The 24,294-nt window shown below is 40.6% G+C and overlaps 2 protein-coding genes across 5 annotated transcripts; one reads left to right on the forward strand and one right to left on the reverse strand.

Moving 5' to 3' along the window:
- The first annotated feature begins 907 nt into the window (after positions 1 to 907).
- On the forward strand, positions 908 to 6,172 carry C3H6orf120 (chromosome 3 C6orf120 homolog). 2 transcript variants are annotated; one of them, XM_071738902.1, is made up of 2 exons: positions 908 to 1,224; positions 3,288 to 6,172. In XM_071738902.1, the coding sequence occupies exon 2, from the start codon at positions 3,312 to 3,314 to the stop codon at positions 3,867 to 3,869; it is 558 nt and encodes a 185-aa protein (XP_071595003.1). In that variant the 5' UTR covers positions 908 to 1,224; positions 3,288 to 3,311; the 3' UTR covers positions 3,870 to 6,172. The 2 variants fall into 2 exon arrangements, with proteins under 2 accessions (XP_071595003.1, XP_071595002.1); XM_071738901.1 differs by having other exon boundaries at positions 920 to 1,527.
- PHF10 (PHD finger protein 10) lies at positions 5,055 to 24,042 on the reverse strand. Of its 3 annotated transcripts, none has more exons than XM_071738900.1 (12): positions 23,885 to 24,042; positions 21,373 to 21,479; positions 20,985 to 21,115; positions 20,040 to 20,117; positions 18,551 to 18,684; positions 18,302 to 18,451; positions 17,050 to 17,159; positions 14,386 to 14,539; positions 11,825 to 11,980; positions 7,206 to 7,314; positions 6,763 to 6,951; positions 5,055 to 5,292 (listed from the first exon to the last, which is right to left on the reverse strand). In XM_071738900.1, the coding sequence occupies exons 1-12, from the start codon at positions 23,951 to 23,953 to the stop codon at positions 5,207 to 5,209; spliced, it is 1,473 nt and encodes a 490-aa protein (XP_071595001.1). In that variant the 5' UTR covers positions 23,954 to 24,042; the 3' UTR covers positions 5,055 to 5,206. The 3 variants fall into 3 exon arrangements, with proteins under 3 accessions (XP_071595001.1, XP_071595000.1, XP_071594999.1); XM_071738899.1 differs by having other exon boundaries at positions 20,040 to 20,123; XM_071738898.1 differs by lacking the exon at positions 5,055 to 5,292 and adding an exon at positions 6,443 to 6,581 and having other exon boundaries at positions 6,665 to 6,951; positions 20,040 to 20,123.
- Between the last annotated feature and the right edge of the window lie 252 nt (positions 24,043 to 24,294).

Here is a 24,294-nt window from a genome sequence, read left to right on the forward strand (position 1 = left end):
TACCAAGGGCAACCAAGATGCTCAGGGGGCTGCAGAATGTGATGTATGGGGAGAAGCTGCAAAAATTTGGCTTTTTCAGCCTGGAGACAGCTGGGACATTATCATTGCCTCCAACCATGTAACCAGAGCATAAGGGGAAGAGAGCTAAAGGGTGGTTGAATATTTGAACAATTTTCTGAAGACAGGTTGTGGATCTCTGTCCCTGGAGTCCTCGGGGAGTTGATAAAGTCCTGAACCTCACGACTCAGAGGTTTTTTTTTCCTGACACTTCTGTAGCATCCCCACCTCCCCTTGAATCTCAGCACACAAATACACCCCTTGTCAATTTCCTTTCAGTTTCACCCCTCCAGTCTCGCTTATGCGTGATATTCCATGATAATAATTACATATTATGATACTAACTTTGTTGAAATCGAGGGGGTTTCAAAACGAATCGGTTTTATTTTCACATTTTTCCGTTTGTCACCTCGGGGGGGTGTTTCTGCTGTCAGACACAGAAATTGTCACAAGCTGTTGAAGGGCAACCTTACCCTAAGCGTATCACATCCGATTCCGGTCCATTTCTCTTCATTTTAGGACCACATTCATTCACACATTCATCCAGCCCCTCACCATCCCCCCGGATTTGCCTCAAACTTTACAATTAAACAAGTTTTGCGTTACCGGACTCACCGATACCCGCTCTCCCCCCAAAAATGCCCCCAACCCCGCACCCCTCCCCGGGCACAGCTCCGAGTGCCCTGGGTCCCGCACCCCTCGGTGATGCGTCCCCACGCCCCCGTTGAGCCACCGGAACCAAACCCGGGGCGAGAGGCGGTGCCGGTTCCGTCGGGGCGGTTCGGTTCGGCGTTGCCATGGCGACAGCTCCGCTATCGCCCAACTCTCGCGATAGCACGGCCGGGGCGGGGGGGGGGTGCTCGCCTCACCACACCCCGGACCGGGCACGGGCAGAGCGGGTCCGGTGGTACCGGGGGGAGAGTTCGGTGGGTCCGGGAGTGAGTGGCAGACACATTCCCCCTCCCCACCACTTCCCCCCTACGGCTCCCGGGCCTTGCAGGCCTCGGGGGCGGCCTCTCCGCCCTCCCGGTTCCGCCCCGGGGTGGGGTTTCCCCGCGGTGCGCGGCCGCACGTCCGCCGAGCTCCGCTGCTCCGCCTCAGCCGCGGCCTGGCCGCTGCCGGAGCCCCGTGGAGGGGGGAGGCGAGCAGGGGTGTCCCGGCCCCGGGGTAAGGCGAGAACCGCTGCCCTGCTCGGGGGGGAGGACCGGGAGGAGCGGGCAGCGTGGCTCCGTGTCCCTCCGTGTCCCTCCGTGTCCCTCCGTGTCCCTCCGTGTCCCTCCGTGTCCCCCGTCCCGGCTGCGGGGAAGGAGGGAGCGGAGGGGTGGGCAGAGGAGCTCCGGGCTCTGTCCAAGGTCTCCCGAATCGCCTTTCCCGGCTCCAACGCCGGGATCCGTCCCGAGGTAACTTGGTGGGGATTTGCTTGGCTCGGTTGCGGGGCTCTTCCCCTTCCTCCGCCCGGAGCTTCGCTCGGTAAGTGCCGGGGAGTCGGTTCCCTGCTGAAAGGGAGACCAAAGGCAGGGAAAAAAGCGCTTTTTTTGTGTATTTTTTTTTTTTTTTTTCCCCTTCCTTTTCGGTGGCTGTGGAGGGTGGTTTGTCAGCCCGGTAGATCCTGTGAATGCTGTGCTGGTATTTTGTGTGCTGTCTTTGCAGAATTCTGGCCTTGTGTTTGTCACCGAGGCCTCTGGGGCAGAAAACTTGGATCTACAGAAATATTTGTACATTTTTTTTCCCCCATAACTGTAAAACCTTTAAGCGGGGACTTGGTGGAAGCGATGAGCTTTGTTTCTATGGTGTTAGGGTACAAAACAACTTATTGGAGTTTTTGATGTTTAAGAGAACTTCTGCCATCCTTAAGGAATGAGAGGAGGAGAAGCTGCAGCTGAAACGTGTGTACTTGTGTACTTGTGATTTGCACGTCAAATTCTGTGTGTTTTGGAAGCTTTCAGCAAGGTTCCTGTGTCTTAGTGCCCAGGGATTTGATGGAATTGTTGGGAGGCTTTCTCCCTGGGAAGGAAAGGGTTCTAGAGCCTTAATCTTGCAGCAGTCTTTTTCCTCTGCCTTTTCTCCTGGTAACTTCAGCCAACTTGTTTTGTAACCCAGTGCTGTAAAGAGCTGAGTATTTGTACAGCAACAAAATCTTTAGGAAAGTAAACGCATTTTTTTCAGGGGAAAATATGCCAAGTTTAGTCCTGGAAACAATCTACACATCAAAACCATAAATTAATGTATTATCTTACTAGATTTTTCTAACTCTGCTCCCAGTGTGAGTTAGAACTCAGCCTGCTTCATGCATACACACAGATTTGCATCTTTACTGTCTGCTGGAGATGATGGGAGAACAAATAGGGTGCCCTGAGAACCTGGTACAAAGCTGAGCTACTTCAAGCACTCAAAAGCCTTCTTTTTAACTCCATTTTTTTAAAGACTGAATTTAAAAGTCATGATCGGGTTTCATCTCTTCTGGGTATCTGTCAAATTTGGCAGGGATGCAGGTAGAATGCAACTGAAGTCTGTGTCAGTTCTGGGTGAAAGAATTTGATTAATTTCTGAAGTAATTCAAGCTATTAGAATCCTACAGAGTTTTGAATCTTACCGATGCTTTTTCTTACTGATAAAAAAGTTAATGAACATACTTGAAGCTGCTTAAATTGGTATGGACTGGAGGGGACTTCTAAAAAATTATGAAAATAAAAAAAATCAGTTTCTTCCAGGGACAGAGAATGCTTGAATCTGAGTTAGAACTCAGCCTGCTTCATGCATACACACAGATTTGCATCTTTACTGTCTGCTGGAGATGAAGGGAGAACAAATAGGGTGCCCTGAGAACCTGGTACAAAGCTGAGCTACTTCAAGCACTCAAAAGCCTTCTTTTTAACTCCATTTTTTTAAAGACTGAATTTAAAAGTCATGATTGGGTTTCCTCTCTTCTGGGTATCTGTCAAAATGCAGGTAGAATGAAACTAAAGGCTCTGTCAGTTCTGGGTGAAAGAAGACCTGCTTGATTAATTTCTGAAGTAATTGAAGCCATTAGAATCCTACGGAGTTTTGAATCTTATCGATGCTTTTTGTTACTGTTAAAAAAGTTAATGAACATACTTGAAGCTGCTTAAATTGGTATGGACTGGAGGGATGTCTAAAAAATTATCAAATTAAAAAAAAAAATAATTTAAAATTCAGTTTCTTCTAGGAACAGAGAATGCTAGGATCTGAATTGTGTTTTGTATTCCCAGGGCACAGGAATATAACTCACCACCATGGCAGAATGCTGGAGAAGAATCCTGATAATACTTCTGGCAGCTCAGGTGCTACTGGGGGGAAATACCTTTGAGGAGGAAGAGGTACCTGACGAATGGATTCTTCTCCACGTTGTCCAAGGGCAGATTGGAGCAGGGAACTACAGCTACCTGAGGCTGAACCACGAGGGCAAGATCGTGCTTCAGATGCGGAGTTTAAAAGGCGACGCGGATTTGTACGTCTCCGACCTGACTCTCCACCCCAGCTTTGATGAGTATGAGTTACAGTCTGTGACTTGTGGCCAGGATGTTGTCCACGTCCCTGCACATTTCCGCCGGCCTGTGGGAATTGGGATTTATGGGCACCCTTCCCACCAGGAGAGTGAGTTCGAGATGAAAGTCTACTACGATCGAACGGTGGTCCAGTACCCCTTTGGAGAGGCTTCTTACAACCCCGAGGAGATGGAGGCAAACCAGAGATATTCCCAGTCTACAGAAGATGAGTCTCAGGATGAGGAGTCTGTTTTCTGGACGATACTGATTGGAATTTTGAAATTAATACTTGAAATTCTTTTTTAACTCGGCACACACCGGACTAAGCCACGCTTCAGCCTGTGAAACTGAACACGAGTGACTTGCTGTCACCTTTAATACTCTTTGTTATGTTGCCTGAGGAGGTTTTCAGGTTACTTTTTCTATACCAGAAAAGGAGTTTGGGGGGGGAAAAAAAGCCATATTTAATTTTCTATTGTCAATCCTCCCCTCCACATAAAATGAACAGCAAGCACGGTATTTGCAGTGTTCTTCAGAGATCAGGGCTTGAAAATGAATGTACAGTTGGGATCTTGTTAAATTTATTTTAAACAGGTGTCAGTATTTTCTATTCCTTTTTTATAATGAAAAGTGAAATGAACTGCTGCACTTCTGTGCCCCCTCTCAGTTGAAGAGTGTATTTAAAAAGAAAATCTGCTTATTTTCTGAGCGAGTGTCTCCAGTCAACCTAATTACCAATGCCTTTTGTGAGTATCCAGGTTGAGGTGCCAGGGATGAAGGAAGGAAAAGCAGTCACCTAAGGGGAGAGCTGATCTGCATTTTGTCTGCTTGTGCTCTGCATGGGGTCAGCCATCTGCCAAGCACTGGGCTGTCCAGTCACTCATCACCTCTGCAAACCCATGACCCAAATCAAGTGCATGTCACTTCATCACTTCTGCACTGTTACCACAGCTTTCAGCTGCTGGTGTTTGTCACCACAACACTTTCATTCCCTGGTGAAAGCAACACAGCACACAGCATCTTGAGCTTCAGAGGTATTTTCTTACACTTCTTTTTATAGCTTTTTGTGATTGATTTTTTTTTTTTTTTTTTCCTAGTACATCTTTATGAATAAGTCATTAGCTTGCAAAGAAAAATTCTGCTGGAAGGAATGTGTGAGCACACTTTCAGAAAGCCAGGTCCTGCCAACTCTTCCTTGAAAGTTAGTTGTTTTCAGGAGTAATTTTTTTTCCTTGGATTGAGTCTTTCAGAATAACCAGTTGCTATGCAAATAGGGTATATTTAAATAGCTCTGTAATTTTCCTTTCACAGCTCTTACTGATGAGTGCACTGAAATAAACAAGTATGTACTTGTTACTATAATTTTCTGTGAATGGTGCACATACAATTTAAACTTCATTACTTCTCTTTTTAAATGGGAATCTGGCCTGCCTGTTTCAGCATCTGACAGGACATGATCAGTGACTTGTATCACAAAAAAGAATCATGATGTAGCCAAAATTAAAAGTTTATTTGGTAAAAAGAGAAAAAAAAAAGTGGTATTGTTCCTCTTAAGAGTGGTTGGTTAAATAGCACCAAAGTATCACTTTAATTGTGCAGTTAATTTGGGACAGCAAGTTTTTTGGGTTTTTTTTTTTTTTTTTTTAGCCCTCCTTGCTGTTTTTCCCCCTTCTTCCTCCTCTTCTGGGTACAGGAGAATCTTTCTGACAACAATCACAAATCCAGCGACCTAAGAAAAGAAAGTTTGTTATTGGGAAACTACCTTTGTTACTCCCTCCTTTAGGTATGTCCTTTCACCAATCTAGCAGGTGCTCCTTTCATAAAACCAACCAGTGCTTTTCCTTAAAATGTCATCCTGTCTGAAGGCAGAGAAAACAGCACCTAAAATTCACCTTCTCTTGCAGGCTCCTGGCATGTAGCAGTTAGCTGGGTGAGCCTCCAGCAGTGCCAGCAGAGCTGAGGAGGTGGTTATTAGGAAAGCACTTGAATTTTTGAGTTCTGTTTTCACATGAGCAGCCACAGTTTGAGGGGCTGGGCAGTTACTCAGAGCAGAACTGGCAGATGTTGCTCTTTTGTCCCAGGTATGGGGTCCAGTTCCCCAAAGCAGGGTCCCTTATTTCAGTGCAGTCAGGCAGCACAGATGAAACTGCTGGCAGGGCCTCACCACCAGGCCTTGTGCTAAAACTTATTTACTGAGGGAACAAAAAAAAGGGTTGAGCAAAGAGCAGAAGCATTTAACTGTTTGTATTACAACAGCACAGATCATAAAGGCTGCTTTGGTAATTCTACAGTTTTGTAGGCAGATGATCTGGGTAGATTAAGTTAAATCAGCCCCAGAACCTGTACTTCCCAAAACAGAATATACAGTAGTTTGGAAGTACTGTAGTTCCAGGGAATGCAGGGAACTTGCAGCCACTCAATACTTAGCCATGAACTTTGTTTGGATTTAGTATTACACAAGAAGCAGCAGAACTACCACTTATTGACATGTCTGAAGCTTTCTTTACACTGCCTGGAGTTGGCCAAGTGGTGTGTGGAGGTAATTTAGCTACAGGCTGCCTGAGAGTTAGGTACTTCACTCCCAGCTTTGATATTTAAGAGGAAAGAAATCAAAATGAGAAGGGTGTTTACAAATACTAAATTCAGCATACTTTTAAGTTGAGAAACTGAAATAATAGCACAAACACTTTGTTAATGTGAAAACTATATTCCAGCAATATGCAGCAATACAGCCTCTTTCCAAATTAATTTCATGGAAAGAGGTTAATTGTTCTCAGTATTCTGTGGACATGGAAGGAAAAAAAAAAAAAAAGAAACCCGACCCTAGTTCTGAGTGAGTCTGTTCAGATTCTGTTACAAAAGCCAATTGTTTTTCCTCTCCAGGAATTGCCAGGTTAAACTGTGTACAACCAAATATGAAGAAATAAAGCTTATTAAAAAAACCATGTCCTGCAGTCTGAATGGTTTTTCCTGCCCTGTGGCTTACTCCTACCCTTCCCACTTGTTGTAAACTATGAGCTCCAGCAAGTGCAACCACTTACAAGAGACTTAGCTAAAAGCAAAAGTACAGGACAGAAAATCACCTTTATCCTGACCCAAACCAGGACATCAATGCGTGTCTGAACTCTGCCAGAGAGAGCCCAGGACACAGAGGAGGTGGGTAGGGAACCATTTCCTGAAGGGATTTTCCATTTATTACCTGAAGGGATAGAGTCAAGGCCCACACAGAAGGTGTGATAACCACGGTCACAGACATCACAGAACATCATTTCTTCTTCGTGGTGAGGCTCCCCACATATAATGCACGTTTTACACTCCATACATTGCCAAGGGTAAGTCTTAATCATAGCAACAAGCTCCGGGGTCATGTCAAGGCAAGAAGGGTGGCCTAGATTAAAACCAATATTATTACTGCTGGGTCTGAAATGAAACATCAAACCAGTTTAAGACCGTTTGCTTTTACAGGTGCTGAAGCTTCCTGGTGAGATCCCACAGTGCTAACACCACGTAACATAAAACAGGGAGGCCCAACGAAGGACAGAAAAGGCAAGGGAAGTGTTGGTAGAGAGCTAAACACTTCCAGAAAAAGATCTGGCAAACAAGAGTCCCTTAGGAATCTGCTTACTGTATGCAGATACTTACCACTGTTGTCACACTGGGAGCAATGTATAAGAGCTTCAGCTTTTCCTTTCTTGTTGGACTCCTTACCCTTCAGACAAATTCCACATATAGCATTTGGAATGACCTTTGGCTGGAAGGGTAGAAGAGGGCTATAAATTCATTCCAGAAGAATTGACAGATTTAACAGGAAATGTTAAACACCTCCTCAAGTCTTAAAATTAATGAGCTATCTGTTATGATGTGTGACCCCTAAACCATATGGCAACAACTGGGGAGCAGGAGCACTGAAAAAGATCCTAATTAACTACATTAAATTTTGCATTTGGCACAGCTGGTGAGTTACACATAAAGCAAACTGGAGCACAAACTTGTATTCACTTCTCCCCATGAGTTAATCAGCTAAGATTCCCTTCAGTGTAAATTGAATGTGACACAGAATTAAAACTTCCAGTATAAATTAACTTTAAACTGGAGATAAACTCCATGCATATTTCTTTTTTATTAATAAACACAATTTCCCACCTGCCTTATACTTGTCCCTAAAGACAGAAAATCCCTTACAAAAGCAATAACCTTGATGTCTCTTCCATTTCAAACTATTTGGTTTGCTAAGCTGCCCAGAGCTGTTTCCCCACTCTTGTATCCACTCAGAATCACTGCAAGAAAAACACCCCTTGCATGTCACTGGTTACACATTCACCACCTTTCTAAGGGATCAATCAACTGGAGTGTATTTGGGTCCAACAGATCCATTTAAAAGGTAAGAGAGAACTAGCAGGCTGTCCCAGTGACATTTATTAATGTGTTCTGTGATGTGACCCAAGAGAGACCCCCAATGGTTTGATCTGGAGCAGAACCAAGGAAGAATTTCAGAATTTCACCATGAATTTCAGAAGCTACACTCTTGAGGTTTGACCTCTCCATGGTTAAATTAGTGAGAAGTGTGGTTTAAAGGTAATAACACAGCACTCACTAAATCACCTCGTGCCACAGTTCTAAAAAACTGCTGCTTGCAAAGATGCAGCTGGCAGGGGGAGTTGCTCAAGAGATTCCCTGTTCCTAAGGAACTAAAAGGCTTCTCAGCAAGGAGAGTCCCAGCCACACAGGGAGAGCAAAATGAAGTTTAAGAATAAATTTTAAATGTGAAACCAGAACTATTTATACTTGAAAGAAAGTTGAGTTCTGCAATACAACTTCTCTCTCAGGGTGTCTATTTCCCCAGACAGTTTTCCCTGTCATCTAGCAAGACAATTAAAATTTGAATTCTTTTTCTAAGTCGTCAAGGCAGATTGCTTTATGTTTTTTGAAGTGTTCAACATGTTTTTAAAGTCAAAACGTGGTGACAGTCTGCTTCAAATTGTCTGGTGTAAAGAATTTATTTAAGAAAATGAAACACCATACCAGATGTTTATAGGCAACTTCCTTCAAAAGATGACAGAGGCATTTATACAGACTTTTTTTTGCTTATTTATTAAAAAAAAAAAAAAATGCAGAGTCCACCTGTTTTATACATAAATATAATAAAACAATAAAAGAAGTCTAACAATCACAAACGTCTCTACAAAATAATAAATATAATGGAAGCAAAACCACACAAACTCTTGTACTGTTTCCTATATGTCCTACATGTATACCTTTATACCTTGCTCCTCCCAACAAAAGGGCACATGCTTAAACCTTGTCAGTGTTGCAGCACTTACCCTCCCATTGTTCAGGCTACATTCTAATTTATTTTTAATTGTGTTTTTTAACTATTTCTAAGCAAACTTTCTAGAATAGCAAGTGCACTTTTCTAATCAGACTTCTAGTTTGTTATGGATTTGCATTTTGCTGCCCTTAAGAAGGCAGCAAACTCCCTTGTACTCCAGGAAAAAACTAAAGTGAGCTATTTTTTGGTCACTGTACCTGCCTGGGGGCACGTGCAGTTAACACTCAGATACACATCAATCTAAACACAGATATAGATGCATTTCATAACAATGCTTCTATCTATTCTTCACTAAACTGTGTTCATCAGAAACTGTGCATGTTGGGGGAGGGTTGAGAATCACAGCCTATTAATAAAGTTCCAACAGTATGGAAGTATTTTTACAAAAATGAAAAAAAAAAAAAAAAAAAAAATTAAACCCACAAGACTATTCACATTTCAGAACAGTTTGAGTTCTGTCTCCATAAATGGCTTTTAGAAATGCTGTGAAAAAAAGTCTATCAGACCCAAGTGAGAAGTCACAATATCACATCTGATTATATTTTGCTTTTTAAGTCCTCATCTTGCTGGGATAAGGAAGGGAGAGAAAAGGAATGCAGGGTCCAAAAGATGACTTCCTGCTCTGTAAATTTTCACTTCCATGCTGCTGTGGAAGTCACCATTCCAACCACACCATTTTTACCAAGGTCCTATTCTGAATGCAAAGCATTCTGTTTTCATATAGAGTGACCCAAAACAGAAGTGTTGTAAAATAGTTTCTGAATACATTTCAGTTTTATGTGCAAAAAATCCCCTGTACTTTCAACAGTACCCCGTGTGTGCAATTGTAGCAGCCAGTCCTGCAGCAACCAAGACTTTTGCTACTTGTAACACCACAAAATGTAAAACACACCCTCGTGGTTCTTTGTTAAAGAACTGACCTTAAAAAGGACTCCATATAAAATACATTATTTCTCTTACTCAAAAATAACTGGGTGGAAATGTGTGAATCCTGTCCATAAGGTGGCTATAACTATACATTTGTATGTTGATGCCATAGCAATTATCCTTCAGTTTTAACTCCATGTAACCAGAAGATTACTGTTCTACAAAAATAGGCAAATATTAGAGAACAATAGAGAACAAAAGTATTACAAAGATTTAGAATTCACAGGGACACTTTAAAATCAGCTAAGCTTTAAGCTCAAAGTGCCTTAACACTCAGGCACATATGGTATATTTCATTATCTGGTCATTTTGTAGACTGACAACCAAGAATCTTCCTGTCCTACCAGTCAAAACAGCTGATGCCATTGGGTTTACTGAAAACATTTAAATGTTTCCACAAAAAAGAAAGCCAATCCTCTCACCCTCCCAAAATACAATGCTCTAGACGACTCTTGAAGTCCAGTTGCAAGAAGTTCTGCCCCATCAGTCCTCTTTCTATGCAGTCATTAAATAGATTGGACTAATCAAAGCCCCAGGTGTCTCACAGCTAAGTGGCACAGAACCTCTAATGTTAAGTTAAAGCTAAAACAAAAATTAAATGCCAAGCTCCATCTTTGGATTTCATATCCATGGGAATACTGGTATGCATTCTGAGTCTACAATAGTTTCCAAAGTTTTCTATCAAAAAAATACACCTATGGTACCACAGTCTAAATCTCCATGGTTTTCAGATTTCTTTATCAATTCCTTAAAAGAAAAAATGCAACTGGAGCTTGCTGTCTGTTATCAACTTGTACAGATCCTGTATGTAGAGAAAATTTACCAAAGTTGCCCAATTCTTGTTTGAAATTAGCTTAAGTAGTAGCTTATTTACTATTCACCTGGTAAACAGAAGCAGTAAATATTTATGAATATAAAATGCAAGCCATCAATAGCTCATGTTTTCCCAGCTTCTCAATGCCTACCATCTTCTCACTGACAAAAATGTTCCTCATCCCATAATCTCTCTCAACAAGCATTCCTGACTGCTGAATGCTCAACCCTACCTGACTTGTAGGGTTTTCCCTGTTTATGGATCTATTCCTGCTCCCACCTCACCAATGGAAAATTCTGATTCCCACCAGAACAGGACTAGGCAACCAAGTGCTTTAAAAGCAGAACTAGTATGCAGAATACCAACACATAAATAAGGCATGTCATTTCCCATTTCTTCTGAAAAGTCTGGGTTTTTTTTTAGTTTTTTTGTTTTGGTTTTTTTTTTTAATTTAAACCTTAGTTTCACTTAAGTTTTGAAATTATTCTACAGTAATACTGATGATTTGTGTCCTAGGTTTGGCAATTGCTGCTTGACTGCTGAAATGTCCTCACATCCCCATCAAGTTTTTAGCTTGGATAAAAGCATATTGCCCACAAAAGCTTCTACACAGCATGAACTACATAAAAAGCTACTTGCCATACACAGTGGTTATGTAGTGTTGCCTGTACAACTGTAGTAAGCTACTTGCCTTCCATCCTACACATCACAGCATCTCAGGATGAAAGATTATTTTAAATGAGTGTTGTAACAAGATGTTCACACAGCTGCACTTTAAAGCACTGAGCTCTTGGTATGCTGCCACGTGAAATTGTAGAGGAAAAAACAACAAAAAAAAGGATCCTGAATGCTAGTTTTACACTGGCAAGTTCCAACTCTGACTGCTGATGTCAAGGCAGGCAGAAAGATGCAGAGGTCCAATGATAAATCCACAATGGATCTTTCTGCTGTCACTGCCTGGGATTCTGAGAAGCTACCAGAAACAGAGGCCACTGTACAGCTGGGGGAAAGGAAAGTCCCACATGAAATATAAGCAAAAAGGAAATAAGGAAGCAAACAGATGGAGCACACAACAGGAGAGCAGCTAGTGAAGTACAGCAAGCAGAAGTTCCATATTTTTTAAAAAAACCAAACTATTTCAGGGAGAGGCTGGTCAGGAAAGCAGTTCAGTCACGGGCTTTTTTCTTCTACCTTGTACCCAGGAACTGATTTGGATAAAACAGAACGTTTGGAACCATCTTTTCTTGGAGTAGAACTTTTGTCTCTTGTTTTTTGTCTTCCCTGAAAAGAATCCTCCTGGTTGTCTGTGGCGCAATCACCTTCAGATACATTGCCAGACGAATTGTCCTATAATAAAAATACCATAGCTAGATTTTTTATTTTTTGGGATGATAGACAGACAAGTCTTTCCTATGCCTTAGAGCCAGCTAAGGTGAAAGAAGGATAAATCTTTCCTTCTGCTAAAGCATGGGGTATATCACAGTCTACAACACCATTGCTCATAACCTTCATTCTCTCTTTTACTGGCACCAGCAACACCAGTCATGTTTTCCAGCTGGTTTTGAGTGAGGAGCACAACAGTGTAATTCTTTGAACCATTTTCCTTTACAAGTCAGCAAGAAATCTGCTGTATGCAAGAGATTTTTTACAGAGGGCCAGCAAAAAAAGAAAAAAGTGCCCTTACCATGCATTTAAAACCAGAGAGCACTGCTCAAATTAAAGCTGTGAAGGTTTTTGGTTTTTTTTTTTTCGTGCCACCCTCATCTACTGTTTGCACCAGGAGCAATCTGAATATTTCATTTGGGCTGCAGCAGAAGAATGCCATCAAAGGCAAAGCACTTCAATATTTAATATAAACCCAAACAACAGAATTTATGCTGCAGTTAAAGCTTTTTTTTTATTTATTTGAGGAATGGGGAGGCAAGAAAGAGGGAAGAGGTTCAAAGAGGGTGAGAGATCAATGTAAGCATAATTAAAAGCAGCAGCACCAGATTTTTCTCAGAAAAGTGTTAATGAAGGCCTCCAAAAAGCTCCAAGAGAAGGCAATATGATTAATCATATATATTACAATAAAAACCAAAAGGCCAAATAGCAGTGTGCCCTCCAGTTAAAGGCATCCTGTACAAACATAATAGCAATCAGCCTGTGCCCCAGAGCTTAAAATAAAAATAAAATAAAATAAAACTGACACAGGGCAATGGGAGGAATATAACACAAAAATAAGGCAAACTGGCAAGAAATAGTACATTTCACCATTATTTTAGAAGAAAGGTTATTTAGGACAGGCCCATTGAAACAATTCAGAACAGGAAAATTGCTTTCTGACTCCAGCTAGGTGGAGGGTGAAAAAGCAAAAAGCACAAAGCATACAGCAGGACTCACCAGGGAGATCTCAGGAATGGTAGGTAGCCCAAAACTCAAGAAAAGAGGATGGAAAAAAATGCCCACCTTTATTTTCAGCAGGTGTTTTTCCTGAATAATATGCCCCAATGGCTAGCAAAGAACCCCTGCTCCTACAGCCAAACCCACTGCATGGGAATCTCACCTGAAATTTCTCCTACACTTTTCTAAAATATTTTCCCTTCTGCACTCTGGCACTAAAAAGACTTCTGAGCTTTGTGGAAAAGGCAAGGGCAGCCTGCCCAGCTTGATTACTTTTCTTTCCTCTCAAGGGGAATGGAAGTCAGTGAAATAGTGGACTGGGAAGAAATTATTAAAGACCAACTGTAAAAAATTTGAGCATGATTACACCACAGTTTGGAGTTGATATTTAGCATGCTAAACTTATTTAAACAAATTTTTCTTCTCTAAAAAAAAGCAAGCAGAAAGGCTGTGTACACAGCTAATCCCTTCTTAGCCTACAAGCTCACCCTTTCCTTTCTTCCTTAGTCATGAGTATTTAACAAATACACAAACCAAATAAATGCTTTCTTGCCAAAATTTAGCATTTTATATACCCACCACCTAACGTGTTCATCAACTGAACTAGAAACTGTTAAATGTATCTGTGATTTTTCAGTCTTAAAACTAGGGTTAAACTTCTGGGAAGTGGTTTTCACCACCATACTAACCACACCAACACAGCAATAGTTCACTTGTGCTCATCTCACCCAAAGCTCAACTGCTTTTGAGCACTTAAAAGATTATCAAGGCAGTGAAAAGGTTTGTGGAATTTTCCACTAACTTTCAGTAATAATTCTGTGTTTGTGTAAACAGAGAGAACACAAACATCTTTTAAAAGATGTATTATAAAGCAAAAAACAAAGCCAACAACCTAGTGCTTTTTATTTTTTCTTGAAATTGTAATAAAGTAACTGTTTCTCTTTTGAGTACTTCCTGCTTCTACCTAACAAGAAAAAGCCACCAGGCTATCAGTGTCTTTACTTTAGTGACAGATACTGTGGGATTTAAACACCAAAACATGCTGTGACCTGAACTACAGAATCCATTCCCTTTAAACACTACCAACCTCCCCTTGTGGAAAAAGTCATCTCAAAAACCTGCAGTTGGGAAGATTCTTCAAGATTTCTTTCACAAGAAGGAAGAAAGGGCCTGAAATTTCAAGTATTTGTTTGGTTTAAAAATGGATCAAAATGGAAAGCTGGACAACAACGTTATAAAATAAAGCACTAAAAAAGGAAGCACTTCTGGTTTATGATTCTCCTTCGTTAAATATTCTACTAAGAAGTTACCAAAACTAACAAAAGTGAAGGGAAAGGACTTTTTTAAAGAATACTTTCAATTTGTCTCACCGAGTTGCCTTTGGTTTTCCTCTTGTCATCACCTCTTCCTTCCTCTGCATCATCTGAATCTCCATCACTGTCCAAGGTAAGCAGCTCAGGGTCCAGGGGAGGCTCATACAGAGCAGTGTTCAGTGGCAAGTAACGAAGTTCATCTGGGGAGTATCTTCACAAAGAAAGAAAAAAACAATTTGTGTGCACTTTATGCATAAATATTAACTCACATAACATAAAAAGGACTTCTGTGAGCTCTTTTTTTTCAGGAAGGCACATAAACACTTGAACTGAAAACTTAGGGAACACAAGCACAGACATGATGCCACCTACTGATTTTTTTTTATTTTGAGGAGCAGATCTTTGTGGTACCCAGGAAGGGTGTATTTGCAATGTTCCAAATATACATAATCATAAAAGGTCAAAAATAAATAAAATCAAAATAAATATATATATTTTTAGGGTGTTTTTGATTTTTTTTAATGTATTTTTTATATATTTATATATATATAAATATATATAATTATATATATATAATATATATATTATATATAATACATATATATATAAAATATATATATACTATATATATTATTATATATAATATATATTATATTATATTATATATTATCATATATTATATATATTATACAATATATATTTTATATATATATTATATATATTATATTATATATATATAATAGATATTATATATATTTTATGTATTTTATATATATTTATATATAAATATATATAATTATATATGTAATATATATATTACATATAATATATATTATATATATAAAATATATATACTACATATATTATTATATATAATATATATATTATATATTATATTATATATTATCATATATTATATATATTATATACTATATATATTATATTATATTATATTATATATATTATATTATATATAATATATATTATATTTTTATGTATTTTATATATATTTTTATATAAATCTATATATTATATATAATATATATTATATATATAAAATATATATATAAAATACATAAAAAAAAAAAATCAAAAACACCCTAAAAATTTGAAATCCATCCCTGTTGCTCAGCCCAGACTACACACTTGGTTTATAAATGTACAGTGCCTACTTAGCACCTGCACAATTCTAAACCCAGGGCACACAAACAGCTGAAGTCCAAAGCAAAGTAAGAAATATAATCATGTCTGAGATATTTGGTCATTAAATGAGATAAAAAGCAGCATATAAAAATATAATTTGAAAACATGAAGATCTAATCACACTGCTTACAGTCAGCATCATGTGAAATCCACCCCCTTTGTTTTCTTTTTTCAAACCTTAAATCCTAAGGTTAGAATCAAGAACAAGCACTGTAAGGAGTAGAATAATTTTTTGGTGCACGTTTTGAAAGGTTGTGTCCCTCTTTAAGAAGGAAAAACAGTGTCACTTGCAGCTTCTAAGTGCAAAATAATCAATATATCCATTCTTTTTCATTCAACTAACTTAATAAAATGGAAGCCCCTCAGGAATATCCTGTAAGATGCAAATTTGATGAGGGCTGAATGCACTGAAACAGAGAAAGACCCTGACAGGGTTAACTCCTGACAGGATTAATTCCTGTAACTTTCCACTGAAGCAGTGTGAACATCTTCTGTCTCAAAGATAACTAAAAGTGCAGATCTTGCTCTTAAAACAAGCACTAAGGGTTAGAATCAAGAACAAGCACTGTAAGGAGTAGAATAATTTTTTGGTGCACATTTTGGAAGGTTGTGTCCTTTTTTTAAGAAGGACAAACAGTGTCACTTGCAGGTTCTAAGTGCAAAATAATCAAGATATCCAGTCTTTTTCATTCAACTCACTGAATAAAATGGAAACCCTTCAAGAATATCCTGTAACATGCAAATTTGAGGAGGGCTGTATGCACACAGACTGGAATGAAACCTCTGTACAGGTAGGATGAGCACATCTTTACTGTGCAGGTGGGAAGACTTAGGCAACAACTTAAAATCAGTTTATACCTGTAAAATGAGAGCATTCCCCCAGATAAAGCCTTAAATTTCTTATTTAATTTCTTATTTATTTATATATAAAAATATAAATAAGAATATATATATTATATAAATAAGAATATATTTATTCTTATTTATTTATAATATTCTTATTTATTTCTTCTTATTATTTTTAATTCTTATTAAATTTATGTAGAGAGTCAAGTGCACATTTTTAATGGAATACACCACCTTTCTCTCCCAGTCACAAACCCCATGTGAAATTCAGCCCACATGGCAAATCAAATTAGTTTTTTTAAGTAAAAATTTGATTCAAAACAGGACAGCAAGCCTGTCACATGAAAAGCTCATGATCACAAGGCAGCATTACAATATTTTGACAGAACAACATTCATCTTAGCACACATGCAGAGGCAGATGTGAGGGTTCAGGAGTGATATCATTGTCTCTTTTACCCCAGTAAATAAATATCTGAGCAGGCCAAGTCCCAGCCACTGCAACACCTCAGCAGGGACAGTATTCCTGCTGCCAGGTGTTTTGTTGACAAAAGCTGCCATGCTGTGCATCTGTTAGACCAGTAAGTGTCTCAAGCACAAAATTAATTCAAAGCTTTACAGTAAATACATTGAAATGTGCAAGAGATTCAGAATTAGGATGTTTTTAATATACCTTTTGTAGTACTCCTGGAACTGGCCGGGTATGAGAGCCACTGGGTAAGGACTAACTTTTGTTCTCTCTGTAGGCAAGATTTTGTATTTTCCTTGAGGGACCTGGATAATCTGTATTGTTTAATACAAAACAATGGTGGGTTTGTTTCACACACAAACTTTTGAGCCTTCCTCACCACTTGTGTCCCCCTCCCCTTAATATTTTTTCATCAGCCAGTAGTTGGAACCTGAGCTCTCCCTTGGGAAATCTAATTCATTAAAAAGGTAAAAGATCCCACTCACAAACCAGTATTCCAGATTAAGCCTGATCACTAGGTATCTAGTTAACTGCAGGAATACTAGGTAAGACTATTTCTCAGAGTATATTGTGTAAAATAACTTAAAATCTAATAACTGAAGCAGTAAATGTTAAGTTTGTGACTGGCACCTTCAGTATGAATTATCATTGTTGGTCCATATTGGTAGAAGTTAGCAGGAATTTGTCCATCTGATGCTGAAACCAGACTGTACTACAAAAAATTCTCATTATTAATATAAATACATGGAAAGAAGCAGCTTACAGGGGAGCCTTCTTTCCCTTATAAAGAAAGAAACCTAATTACCTACTATCTTATCTCTAATAAGGGTCAATGCTAGAAAAATGTAAATTCTCAGGACAGACTGTCATAATAATTTGCACAGTGAAATTTTCTGCTTTGCTGTCTTTACAGAAGAGCAGTCCTGCTTCAAAATGCCAGCAATTTTTATTTTTTTAATCAGGCACAGAAGCTCAAAATGTATCTAATACAAAAATAATATAATGCCTAAAAAAACCAAGACCATAGTATTGACAGGCAATGCTCTTTCAGAGGATAATTTTTTTTACTCCAGATAGTTTTGGAGGTGTTAGTAAAAAGAATTAGCCATTTATATTACCAGATGTAACAGCAAGAGAAACTTCTTTCTAACCTAAACATTCCTCCTAATTTTAGGCTGCTAGCAGCAGACTAAAGACATGACATCAAAGTAACACTAAAGCTCTTAAAGGTTCCCAAGTACTTTTAAGTTAAAAGGTTTTCACATTAAATATTTGAGATGATTATTTTTAGCAGTATTACACATTTAACAGCAAAACCGTGCAAGTCCCTAAATGTCTGACACAAGACAAACTAAAGCCCTTGGTAATAAAATATTTAAATGGTACCAAAAGCAACTTTGCTAAGAGAAGCAAGGAGCTACCTACTGGCACTGATAAGAAATTTAAATCTGCCTACATGTGTCTGCAAATCAAAATAAGCTCTTCTTTCTTCCATCCGCTCTCGGTTTAAATTACTGTTGAATTCTGCAGCTTTCTTGGCAGCTTTTTTAATATATTCTGGAACTTTGCTGGCTTCTACTTTCTGCGTGTTCTGCTGCTGCATTTGCTGGAGAAGAAAAACAGTTTCATCAATTGATTAATTTGGGAGCAAGGCTTTTTCTTCCTCTCCACACTGCAGATGTGGTGGAGTTCCAGAGTTACTTACAGAGTACTCCTTGTAGTGGTCGGTTATGCGCTGCCGCTCCTTCTCCTGGAGGATGACAGAATACTCAGCATGTTTGGCAGGGTACTCCTTGATCATCAGATCAATCACCTCGTCACTCCTCAGAGCTGTTAGACCTGAAAGAGAGAAAAGCAGTGATGATGCTAGCTGGCAAAACCACTCTCCAGGTGATTTACACCCCCCAGTGATGGAGTTGTGGGGCACTGCTGTGGACAAAACCTCTTTCTGTCCCCCTCTGAGGAGGGGATTTGTGCTGTTTGGTTTTTAGGGATGATGAGGAGTTGGGCTCCTCAGTTTAGGAAGGAGATTGAGGTGCTGGAGCAGGTCCAGAGAAGAGCAAGGAGGCTGGGAAGGGATCCAGCACAAGTCCTGTGAGGAAGGGCTGAGGGAGCTGGGGGTGTTGAGGCTGGAGAAGAGGAGGCTCAGGGGAGACCTCATCACTCTCTCCAACTCCCTGAAAGGAGGTTGGAGCCAGGGGGGGGTTGGGCTCTTTTCCCAGGCAACTCTCAGCAAGACAAGAGGCCATGGTCTCAAGTTGTGCCAGGGGAGGTTTAGGTTGGACATTAGAAAGAATTTCTTTCTGGAAAGGGTGCTCAGCCATTGGAATGGGCTGCCCAGGGAAGGGGTGGATTCTCCATCCCTGGAGATATTTCAAAAGAGCCTGGATGTGGCACTCAGTGCCATGGGCTGGGAACTGCAGCGGGAGTGGATCAAGGGTTGGACTTGATGAGCTCTGAGGTCCCTTCCAACCCAGCCAATTCTAGGATTCTATGATTCTACTCAAGGCATTGAGGCTCATTCCTTGCTGACAGCTACAGATCCCTTCAAATTTACTCAGCACATGCCTGGGAGGCAGAATCTGTGTTCTAAGTGGCACCCGGGGAACTCCCGGTGTGTTTCCAACACTGGCAAAGTGTCAGGTTCATTAATTTGCAGAATCTGGACAGAAATTAGGTTTGCATAACCTAGACAAAATGGACCTCTAGACACAACCTCTCCAGACAAAATGGGAGGGCAACTGGGAATCACTAGAATCAACTAGAATCACTGGGAGGGCAACTCAGAGCAGCCAGCTGCACACAGGCTCCTGCCTCCCCACCAAAGCATTTGGATTTCACAGGTCAGAATGCCTCAGTTTGCAACTTCTCCTTCCAAGGTTCCAATGAAACCAATCTCCAAACACTGACAGCAAAATGAGGCCACCACTGATTATAAATAAGTAATCAGAATAGACTAAAAAATTACTTTTTTATAACAGATTTGCAATACTGAGTTACACAAATTCATACTCAACTTCAGCTGAGTGATGTAACACTTCTCTACCAAACTGAAACATATCTGCAGTGATCATTCAAATTATATTTGATATTTTCAGCGAAAATATCAAAAAAGTTACTATCAAAAGTAACTATCAAAAAAAGTTACTGTTTTTTGATACTGTAACAAGGATTCTAGCAACTTGTTTCCTTACCTAATGTGCACTGAGTCTCTGTGATCACGTTTAGTTCTCTGAGGTAGAGCTTCTCCTTGTGAGAGAGATCTCGTCTTTCTAAATCTCCAAAGAAAAAAAACCAGAAAACAAACAAACCAAAGAGCAGCAGTAAAAATGTGTGCAATTACCCAAACATAAAAAGTATCAAAGAATTTTGGCAATTTTATTTCCAAGCAGGAAGAATCTGTATGATATATTCTTATAACTTATATCTGTATGATATATTCTTATAACTCATATAATAACTCATATAATTCATATTCTCTATGACTATTCTTATAAACATAGTAATTATATAAATTAATTCAAAGTTAATATACATTGTAGGGACATGGGAAAGTTTTCTGAGTATTTTGCCTGTAGAAATACTTCAGAAATACTGAAGAAACCCAACAGATGAGCTGGGATGCAGAAAACATTACCAAGCAATGAAGGTACATTTTTTTTTTCTTTTAATATGCCCCTTAAAATAAATTCCATGCATGAAAAACCAGATTTGACAATTCTGAATAATTAAGGCTCAAATCCTAGAACCTCTCCCAACTAATTTTTGAAAATTCTTCCATGGTGTGGAAATGTTGCCCCAACTCAGGAAACCAGAATACAGAGATAAAACTACATAGCAAGAAATCACCAACAAAAGACTTGAAAGTAAAATTGAGGTCAGTTCTCAAAAAGTCCTTGGTGGTTTAACCCACAAATCAGACTTGTTCACACATTTTCAGTGGCAATAGCAAATTTTTTAAATACTCTGAAGGCCATAAGGAACAAAAATGAGAAGTACAACATACATAAATCAGATTTGCTTTTGAAAAGGTCTTTTTTTAATCACCTGGCTCGTGCCATAGTCAAAGGGACACAGATTATAACCCAGTTGTACAAAAGGGAAAGGATTTTTACAAGAAAAACTTTAAAAATAAATACCTGGATATTTCCTTTTAAAGGAAGTCACACCCAAATATTCACTGACTTGCTCCTGAAGCATATAGTACTCTCCTGTTTCATCTGGTGGCCACTTGTATTCTATCAGGTTTTCAGCAGGAAAATAGCTGTATCTAAGAACAAGGGTACACATCAAAGCAGCCTTAGGGATACATCTCTTTCTAGAAATTCAGTAATTCCAGTTTCTATGTCAATCAAAAGCATCTATGAAGCTGGATGGGTACTTCTGAACACTGTTAACTCTAGTAGTAACAATACTAGTCAACTCTAGTAGTAACAATACAGTAGTAACAATACTAGTTGACTCTAGTAGTAGCAATACAGTAAGATTAGCAAGAAATAAGTGGGAATTGTAAAAAACTGATGTTACCCAAGGTCCTGACTGGAAGTTTCACAGCTCCTAGAGCTGTCCCCTGAGCCCATGCGACGTCTTTTGGAAGGCTGGCTGCCATCATTGGAATTTTCTTCTGTGTCATCCTAAAAACAAAATGAAGATAAATATTAAAAAAAAAAAAAAATTCAGCAGATAATCTAAAATATTAAAAAAAATATTGCAAGGCAATCCATTGCTTAAATATTCCTGAGATCTAAGAATGCTCTTTACTAACAACTCATAGGTGGTAAATCACCCTTGGCTCTGATGCTTGTAAAATCAAGAGAAAAAGGATCAAAAGCACAACAGGAGTTTATGGAAATATAGTTAGAATGAAAGGAATGGTCTAAAGTTTACTGCAAGTAATGTAGATCTGTCCTTCATGGAGAATAAAAAATAGATTAAAAACTGAAGGTGAATTGCAACAGATCCAAAAGACAAATCTTATTTTCAGAACAAAGCTGTTACAAGGGAACATTTAGAAATTAACTTGCAAGTGTCACTATTCAGGTTTTATTATACCTATATAAAGAAAGTGAATAAAGGCAAAAGAAAAAACTCTAAAAATAGAATTCAGTAAAATCTAACTTTGGCTTTCTTCTTCTTTTCCCTGCTTTGCTGGGGAATAAAACTACACAAAACTCCTGCTCATTATTAGCAACTCCCAAAGCATTAAGAGTTCAACCTTGCACAATTATAATTGAGAAACACAAGTCAGAAGTGTTCAGGTGAATCACCTATTGTCACCAGTAGTGGAGACAAGAAAAAGGCAGCTCTAAGTAATCAAAATTCTGAAGTGGAGTAGTATGAAAGAATCACATTTCATAACTTCAGTGAAAAGTTTAAGAAAGAAGAATTAACCTGTCAGAAATAAATGGATCAAGCCCACGATTACACTTGTGTATTAAATAATGACAAAAGAAATTATTAGGTCCACCCTAGCAAATGTCTTTCATTCTCATGTGCTTTACATATTACATCACTTGAAGCATCACTAAAAAGATTCCAGCAGACTGAAAATACATTAATTTTGTAATAAGCATTTCACAGTACTATAATCAAGACAGGGAAAAGCCATTTGTCTCCTGTATTTTCGGTTTATTTGTTGTTTTTCACAATTCTTCACTTTTTTTTTCTGTATCTTTCATGCAAGAATAAAAATTTAGTAACAAAATTTCATGGAGCTGTGCTTTCCTAATGCAGCTATGCTTGAAGAATCAGGCAAGCAGCACATCCACCAGCAGAATACTACTACTACCATTTCCTAGTTTTGCTGAATATACAATGTATAAACTTAATTAGACAAAACAAGTAGCAGTTCCAAATGAAAACAGGACCACACTACTTAGTGACAAAGCTATGACTTCCAGCAGCTCACCTCTAAATTCCCCATGGAACACTAATGCATCAAATCTTTAAAAAAATAAAATAAAAGTGAACAGGGCCAAGGCTGTGCTTTGCTACCCCAAAGCTACCATGAAACTTCAAGTCATTTTTAAACGACAGATCTCAAGCTTGCAATTAAAAGAAAGTGCCTTGCACCAGTTTCTCCTTCTCCTTTGAAATTTTCTTTCATTAAATCCAGTACTGTTAAAAAAACCAAACAGCCAGAGCACAGGAGAGATGAACGTCCCTTTATTTCCATCTTTGCTTTCTAATTTGCTGAAAACTTCAGAAAAATCAGTGACGTAGGCTCAGAGACTGAAACACTCTAGGAAGTGAGAGCGGTGCTTGCAGAGGTCTTTGCAGAGAGTGAAAACATTCGCACTGCAACCTGAGGCACCCCGTGGAGTTCAGACACGGATACTGCACCATAAAAAAAAAATCGGGGGCAACCACTCGTGGCTTTCTTTCCGTGCAAATCCAACATTGACAAAAAAAAAAAAAAAAAAAAAAAAGTAATTTTTCTGTAAAACGCCTGTCGGTCCTGAAGCACCCAGGAGCACTACGAATTCCTGGGACACCCACCAGCTGTCAGATGCAGGCACCGACCCTTCCTTAGGGGATCGGAGAGGCGGAATTACCAAGATACCTTCCAAAAAGTCGCTGCCGAGTTGCACCCGAGCGTGGGGGCAGAAACAGCAGCAAGTACCGGGTGCCACAAGCCCCAGCACCGCCTGGGAGGAGCGGGAACAACCCGCAGGCCTATGCGGAACCGGAGCGGAACCAGCCCCCAACTTGGCCTGGGCCGGGCCGGGCGCGACTCTCCGGCCCGCAGGCGGGAAGGCACGGAGCCACTTTTAGGAAGGACGACGGACCCCGGGACACCCACAGGGTCTCCCAGCCCGGGCACGCACCCGAAGTTCGGCCCGGGAAGCTGCCCGGCTCCGGGGGGAGGCGTGAGGCGAGCCCGGGGGTTGGGGGGCTCACGGCACCCAGGATGGGGTGAGGGGAGGGGGGGGGGGGGGAGGTTGTGCGGGCGTCACCTCCCGCCCAGGCAGCTTTTCCATCGCCGCCCCAGGCCTCCGCGCTTGGGCCCGCGGCTTCCGCGTCCGCCTCCCGCTCTCACCTTGAGGGACTGTGCTCCGGGGGTGGCCGGGTCGCTGTCGCAGAGCCGCGGGGACAGCACCGCCGCCATGGCGGCCGCGGCGGGAGCCGCCGCCGGGGAGCTGAGGAGAAGCGCTGCCGCCGCCGCGCGACCCGGCCTCGCGCCGCGCCCGGCTCCGCCCCCCCTCCCCCCCCTGCCGGGGGTAGCAGCGACCCCTACCGGCCAGCCGGGGCACGAGCGCGGCGCCTCGCTCAGCTCCTGCTCCGCCCCGCCCCGGGCAGCCCGCGGCCACCCCGCACCGCGCCGCCGGACCGGCACCCGCACCGGACCGGCACCGCCACCCACACCGCCTCCCCGGGGGCCCAGCGCCGCCGCCGCCCCACCGCCGCCGCTGCTGCTGCCGCCGCCGCCGCCGCCGCGCCCTCCTCCTC

The sequence above is a fragment of the Heliangelus exortis genome, chromosome 3 (genome assembly GCF_036169615.1).
Source record: "Heliangelus exortis chromosome 3, bHelExo1.hap1, whole genome shotgun sequence".
NCBI lineage: Eukaryota > Metazoa > Chordata > Aves > Apodiformes > Trochilidae > Heliangelus > Heliangelus exortis.

What these genes read in the sequence shown, in the direction of transcription:
- C3H6orf120 (XM_071738902.1), top strand. Translation starts at nt 3,312, where the DNA reads ATGGCAGAATGCTGGAGAAGAATCCTGATAATACTTCTGGCAGCTCAG.
- PHF10 (XM_071738898.1), bottom strand. Translation starts at nt 23,953, where the DNA reads ATGGCGGCGGTGCTGTCCCCGCGGCTCTGCGACAGCGACCCGGCCACC. An exon ending in ACCACTACAAGGAGTACTCT is followed by an intron (nt 18,452 to 18,550) that starts GTAAGTAACTCT and finishes TTTCTTCTCCAG; the next exon opens with CAAATGCAGCAGCAGAACAC. An exon ending in GGAAAACCAAAGGCAACTCG is followed by an intron (nt 11,981 to 14,385) that starts GTGAGACAAATT and finishes TTTTTATTATAG; the next exon opens with GACAATTCGTCTGGCAATGT.